Below are 6,979 nucleotides of genomic sequence, written 5' to 3'. Positions count from 1 at the left end.
TTCCTTCTCAGTTACTGTAGAGTAAGAGAGGCAATGTGTTCTCTGTAGCAGATTTTAGCTAAACTGTAACCATGGTTACAGCCTGTGCATAGCATTATTTTAACAGCTAATAAATTATACCTTTCCCATTGCGTTGCTGTATCCACCTTGTCAAATGCTGAAGAAATGTTGATCCTCAAGGCTGCACTGGAAGCTTGAAAGTGGAATGTGAGGCAAAAAAAAGGATTCCCTGTGCCTGGGAGCGTACTTTCAGTGTGAAAAGAGCACAAAATGGCAACTCACTTAATTTTCAAGAATGTTAAATGCTTCCTGACAATTAAAGGCAACACTTCCAAAAGATGTGAGTGTTGTTTGCAACTTGAGTAACAACTTGTATTTATATGAAGGCTTCAACATTATTTTTGTCACCCACAAATTTTCTGTGTCAATGGTAACACGGGCATTGATTAACGGCTCCTTGCGAAGGAGTGGTGGAGGGCTTTCTTGAACCGCTACAGTTCAGGAGGCCTTGATCCACCCGGCTGTTTAGTCTACAACTTTACAAACCTACCACAAACATCACAAGGAGCTTCATGGTGTCCTGCTGACGCAACCACAGAAATGGGCAAGGAGACCAGTCGTTTGTGTAGTGCCACCTGAGCAGAATATCTCTGCAGAGAAATTATGACTTCAGCAATGGGCAGTCATTCCAATTTGACCACACAGCTTGAAGCAATGACAATCCTATCATGAGAGAAAAAAAATCAATGAAGGTCGAAACTAACCGAGGAATCTGAGATCTTTATTTAATTTAGACGTACAGAATGGTAACAGGCCCTTCTCTGAGAGGCCCTTCCGGAAACAAGCCCCTGCTGTCCAAATTCACCAATTCACCTACAATCCTGTATGTTTTGAAGGCTGGAAGGAAACCAGAGCATTGTAAGTTGTACAATTGGATTATAATGAACTTGAACTTCAAATGCAAGAATGCTACGCAGGTATAGTTGTGTGGCAGGCACACAAGAGATAACCTGGCTAAAGTAGGACTCTCAGGGAAGCTAAAACTAATATGGAACACATAATTGCTTTGACTCAAAAGGCTGAAGACGAGTTGCCTTGCTGCAGTATCCATCGAACAGGAAGAACTGCCCATTGTACAAAGGGCCTTGTTTATAGGTACAAGGAAGATGTGCCAGAGAAAACTGATGGGATCTTCTCCAGAAGCTGAAGAGGTTGATGAGGGTCAAGGCATTATCTTTTCTCTAGTTTGGCCAGATAATTTTTTTTCAGCCTTTTTGGATTATGGAAGTTCATGGAGGCATGGGGTTCCTGGACACATGGAGTTCTTGGACGCATGGACGAAGCAGTGTTCTCCAGTCCTTGATACAAAATATGCAAACACAGCCAGATATAGCACACATTCAGATATGCAAAGCAATCTCCCTTTTCCTTGCCTTGCATTAGAAACTGAAAAATGCTGAGCAGGTGAGAAAGCTTCTGTGGGAACAGAAGCAGAGCTAATAATTCAGTTCAACGGCCCTTCATTAGAACCTTTCATCAACCTCTCACATGGAAGAACATCATGGCTTGATCAACCAGGAAAATGTCCTGGATTAATTAATCTCTATTCATATCCAGCTCAAATATACTCTTTAACATTCAATACAAAGACAACCATCTTGTCAACCAACAGCAGATTAATATGCATTCTTTTCTATCAACCAGACATTCCTGAATTTACTGGATATATATTTGACACAAAAACAAAATACCACAAATGCTGGGAATTTGAAATCAATGTAGAAAATACTTGGAACATTTAGCAGGTTTGTTGCGAGAGAGAAACTGAGTTAACCTTGCAGGTTGATAACCTTTTTGGCGTTTAAAATCCAGAGATGATATTGGGGAGGAAAAATTGCAGTCAGGCAGAAAGCAAGTGATTGTGCGAGATACCTAAAGGATGGAATGAATAAATATGGGGAAATGATCTGAAAGAGCAAAACAAATAAAGAAGGAAAATGCTAAACATCTGAAATAAATGTTGGAAATGCTCACAATTGTTATAGTTTGTCTCATTCAAAAGGGAAGTTTATTCTTGATTTCAGGTGTATGGGTGGCACGGTTAGCGCAACACTATTACAGCACCAGCAATCTGGGATTGAATCCGCCGCTGGCGCAGTAACCCTAACCCTAATGTGATACAACCAGCCAGAACATTCCACACGGTACAGCTGTAGAAGTTTTCGAGAGACTTTGGTGACAAACTGAATCTCCTCAAACTACTCACTGTATAGCTGCTGGTGAGCCTTCTTTGTGATTGCATCGACATGGAGGCTCCAGGACAGATCCTCGGAGATTATGACACTTGAGAATTTGAAGTTCTTGACCCCCTCCACCTGCTGATCCCGCAATGAGGACTGAGTCGTGGTTCCCTGATTTTCTCCTGATGTCCACAATCATCTCCATGGTTTTGCAAACTCTGAGTGAGAAGCTGTTGTGGTAACACCACTCAACAGGCTGATCTATCTCCCTCCTGCACGCTTCCTCATTTCCATTTGCGATTCTGCTGACAGCGGAAGTGTCCTCGGCATTTGAATTGTGCCTGGTCACACAGTCGTGGGTGAAAAGTGAGTAAAGCAGTGGGCTAAGCACACATCCTTGAGGTGTGCCCTGTGTTGATTGTCAGTGAGGAGGAGACTTTGGTCTCTAATTCATACTGACTGTAGTCTTGTGATGAGAAAATCAATGAGCTGTTTATTGATAGAAGGGCCTGAAGAGTTACAGTTGCATGTTCATTAATTAATCCCATGCATCCCGCATGGTGTGGAATGGAAAATCCACATTCTTCTTGTTGATTTTCCCATTGCACATTGCCGTGCAAGATGGTACTGAGCTCATTAAGACTCCCTCAACTTGAAGAAAGGAGTGGCAGGCCATGCATGTAGCAATGAGTAAGATAACGCATTAGATTACCCATTTGTGTGTGAGGTTATGATGGGCATAGATAGAGTGATAGCTGCCAACTTTTTCCCAAGGCAACAATAGCCAATATCAAGGGACATTCTGATACATTAGATGGGTACAAGAAAAACTGGGGGCAGTGGACGATGAAGGAGGGAAGAGTTAGACTGATCATAACATAGGTTCATACAGGTCAGCACCATATTGTTAGCTAAAGGACTTGTACTGATAGATGCCTATTTAACTGGGCAAGATTCTGGATAATCTATCGTGAAGAGGAGAACAATGTGTACACCTATTTATGTCAGGACTATAATATAAGAGTTGTACACAGATTTGGCCAAATTCCCCCGCAAGCCCATTAAATAGATGGGCTGCCAACCAACATTAATGATCTAATGGTTCTAAATACAATTTTCAAGTTTATGGAATATTGGGATACTCAAAGTAGTCCATCAAATCGCACACTGAATCAGAATCCATTTTAGCAAATGTTCAATTTATGCCACAATCCATGCTTACCTGCACATGTCATGCTGGGGTCCATATACAATCTTCTGGGTCCTCTCAGCTGCTTCAGGAGAACATCCCACATTCATTCAGGTTCAGATTCAGATTATCTTGTCATCATGAGATTATTTTTCCTGTGCGTGAGGCAGATTATCACTTATTGGAAGTGCAAGAAAACGGTATTCAATATGCAAACAAATAAAGAAATGTAAACAGTGTGGAATACAGACAGGAAAAAACAATCAGGACCAGGGTTTAAATCCCGCAGTCTGTAAGGAGTTTGCACGTTCTCCCCGTGTCTGCATGGGTTTTCCCCAGGAGCTCTGGTTTCCTCCCATCCTTCAAATACATACCGGGGGTGTAGGTTAATTGGGTGTAACTGGGCGGCATGGGCTTGTGGGTCAAAAAGGCCCATTATCGAGCTCTGAAAGCTGGGGTTATTTCTGGAAGCGCTCTTAAAGACCCCGCAAGGGCGAGAGGAGGGGGGTGGGGGAAAACGACCCTTCAAATGCCTCTCTTTAGAGAGACGGCCTGCCTGCATGTCTCATAAAGTATGAATGTCAGAAATGAATCTATGGTTGAGTTTGTTGCTGAGGCAGAGGGGTATTAACTGTTCGTGAACCTGGTGGTGCAAGTCTAATGGTACCTGTTTCCTGATGGCAGCTGTGAGAACATAGTGTGTGGGTCCTTGAGGATTGCTGCTGCTCTCGACTGCGTGTTCTTGATGGTGGGGATGTCCTGGGCTGCACCCACTACCTTTTGGAGGGCTTTAGGCTCAGAAGTATTGGTGTCCCCATACCAGGTGGTGATGCAGCCAGTCTATAGCAACTTACCAGGGTCCCCTATGTCTTCCTATGAACCTTGCACTAACGAGCTCTGAACCCAGTCATCACCCCAAATCTGGGGGTGATCACGAGCATTGGCCTCAAATTAAGAAAAAGATCCAATGAGGGAGCGGGACCCGCCTCTCGGACAGGTGCAGCCACCCAACAGTGAGCAGGTTGTCGCGAGGCCGCGGACCTTGTGGTGGGTGTGGGTGTGGGGGTGGAGTCAATCTGGCTTGACCAACTCCCAGCACCTGCTCGCACCGGGACGCGCGCTGACGTGACTCTCGCGGGGGGGGAGTGGAACGGGCGACCAGGAGGGAAAGAGCTCGAGGCGCCCGCCCGGGGGACACTCAAGACACATTCGGCGTCATTTGCGCCGGCTTCTGCCCAAACCTAATGCGACTTGCGGAGGACCGTCGCTGAATTGTGAGGGCGACAGGATTGACCGCCCCCCCCTGCATTGACCCTCCTCCTCCCCCCTGCATTGACCCTCCTCCCACCTACGTTCCTCCTCCTCCCCCCTGCATTGACCCTCCTCCCACCTACGTTCCTCCTCCTCCACCCTGCATTGACCCTCCTCCCCCCTACATTCCTCCTCCTCCCCCCTGCATTGACCCTCCTCCTCCTCTCCCCTCCATTGACCCTCCTCCTCCTCCCCCCCTCCATTGACCCTCCTCCTCCTCCCCCCCTCCATTGACCCTCCTCCTCCTCCTCCCCCCCTCCATTGACCCTCCTCCTCCTTCCCCCCCTGCATTGAATCAACCTCCGAGAAGTCTTCTTCGCCCTCACTATTTCTGCCGTCTTCCAAACAATGAAGCCATTGGAAGGACAATTTTGTTTTAAAAAGAAGCTTTATACCTCTCCAAGGAGAGGCATTTGAAGGGTCGTCTTCCCCCGCCCCCCTCCTCTCGCCCTTGCGGGGTCTTTAAGAGCGCTTCCAGAAATAACCCCAGCTTTCAGTGCTATTTGGTATGAGGGGGGTGTGATGGCTTGGATCAGGTACAAAGCCGCTCCACCATGCGGCAGAACAGCGGCACTGGAACTCCACACACACGTCCAGGCAGCTGCTGCGGAGCGATGGGGTTGAGAGCGGAGTGAACCGTGGCTTCTACGCTCTCCTCGTCCATTCCCACCCCCCCCCCCACTCCCGGGCGAGGCCGTCTGATTCTCTCTCCCCCCCCCCCCCCCCCCACCCTCTCTCGATATTGGCCGGGCGAGTTGACAAGCGAGAGGGGCTTGGTGCGTATGTCATTGACCTATCGTGCGAGTCGTTGCACCGTTGCTGTCTCCATGCCCTGTGCGCTGGCGGACGGACTCTCCCTCCCTGCCTCTCTTCACCTCTCCGAGCCGAGGATGCATCGGATATAAAATAACGCCAGACACAAACTCGCGCATCAGCCATGGGGAAGGATCAGGAATTACTCCAAGCTGTCAAAAGCGAAGATGTGCCTGCAGTGCAGAAGCTTTTGCAACGGCCCAAACAAGGCAAAGCGAGTGAGTTAACATTTTCATTGATTACTTGGTTACATTTTGTGTCTGAGGGAGAGAGAGCCAAGTGTCCTGTCGGGGGGGGGGGGTGACCCTGAGGGGAGGGGATCCACTACCTTCAAATGCTCTTTGCCTTGTTCATCCGTTCCAACACATTTGCTGTGATATTAATGTCGCCCCGATAGAAGCGCTCCTTCTTTTCCCTCCCTCTCTCTCTCTCTCCCCATTTGTCGCCTTCCTTCCTCACTTTCATCTCTCACATTCTCTCCTTCATCTTCTTCACTCTATTTCCCCTGTTATTTTCCCCGTTCTCCTTCTGAGGGTTCCCCTTCCTCTCGCTCTCTCCCCATTCCAACCCTCCCTTTTTCCCTTGCCACCCCTGTTCTTACTGACCTACCATATTCGCAACCTAATCCAAACTCTATCCCCATTCTAATTCCAGTGAGCACCATTTCTTGAGGTGCACATTTGAGTCTCCCAGTTAACATTGCCCCACATGGGAGATAAGTATCTTCCATCACACTTTCCAATGCTGAACTATAAATTCACAATGTGGCAAATCTCAGCTAAGATATATTGGTAAAACCTCAAGCAGGGGAAAGCTGTAAGGTAGATCATGACAGATTCTACTGTGTTGGCTGTCGAAGAGACTATTTCAATGACTAAAATAACTCGTGTTGCATCAAAGGAGGGAAGCTCATCACACATCAAAGGATAACTTGATCAGAGAAATTGAGGTTGCAATGTTGAAATTGGATCCTGAGTTTCTGCAGGGAATGAAATTTGACAGGTAGTCTCCGTGACCATCCAGCCAACCTGCAGCTTTGAGTCGATTCACCACTCCAGAGGCAATGAGAGCTCTTGTTCCTACATCTCCACCTCAACAGAGTTCCCTTCTCTTCCAGATTTAACTTCTGATTGATGAGCTGGAATGTGGCCATTGATTAAAGCTGCACATCTGTAATTTAAATGCTTTGGGCTGGTGGACACTTCATTGATGGGCCCAAATTCTAAATTTACATGGGATTCAAGGATGGATGAATTGTAATGAATGCATATTATGCACTAATAACAGGAATTTCGGAAAGGTCGGAGGAGTGATGTCTGCACCATTCTATCATAGTTGCAAATTCTAATGAAAACTCATCCCTCTTTAAACAAGGCAACCATGGAAACGATGGTAAACTTCTGGTAATTTGAGAATTGCATTGTAA

At 46.7% G+C, this 6,979-nt stretch overlaps 1 protein-coding gene and 1 long non-coding RNA gene across 12 annotated transcripts in view; one reads left to right on the top strand and one right to left on the bottom strand.

The window, feature by feature from the left end:
• Positions 1-798: 798 nt before the first annotated feature.
• LOC138747767 (uncharacterized) lies at positions 799-5,243 on the bottom strand. Its single transcript, XR_011347649.1, has 3 exons — positions 5,136-5,243; positions 3,463-3,584; positions 799-897 (listed from the first exon to the last, which is right to left on the bottom strand). It is a non-coding gene; the product is annotated as an uncharacterized lncRNA (long non-coding RNA).
• Positions 5,244-5,450: 207 nt separating this feature from the next.
• Positions 5,451-6,979, top strand: part of caskin1 (CASK interacting protein 1) — a 444,274-nt gene continuing 442,745 nt past the window's right edge. For 7 of the 11 annotated variants that reach the window (XM_069907330.1, XM_069907325.1, XM_069907322.1 and 4 more), the window contains exon 1: positions 5,466-5,771. In XM_069907330.1, coding sequence (XP_069763431.1) covers positions 5,678-5,771 — 94 coding nt within the window. In that variant the 5' untranslated portion in view covers positions 5,466-5,677. Of the gene's footprint in view, positions 5,772-6,979 lie in introns of all 11 variants that reach the window. The other 4 variants (XM_069907327.1, XM_069907329.1, XM_069907328.1 and 1 more) reach the window with 3 other exon arrangements.

This window comes from Narcine bancroftii, chromosome 12, assembly GCF_036971445.1.
Source record: "Narcine bancroftii isolate sNarBan1 chromosome 12, sNarBan1.hap1, whole genome shotgun sequence".
Classification (NCBI taxonomy): domain Eukaryota; kingdom Metazoa; phylum Chordata; class Chondrichthyes; order Torpediniformes; family Narcinidae; genus Narcine; species Narcine bancroftii.
This window is presented reverse-complemented; position numbering and strand designations above follow the sequence as displayed.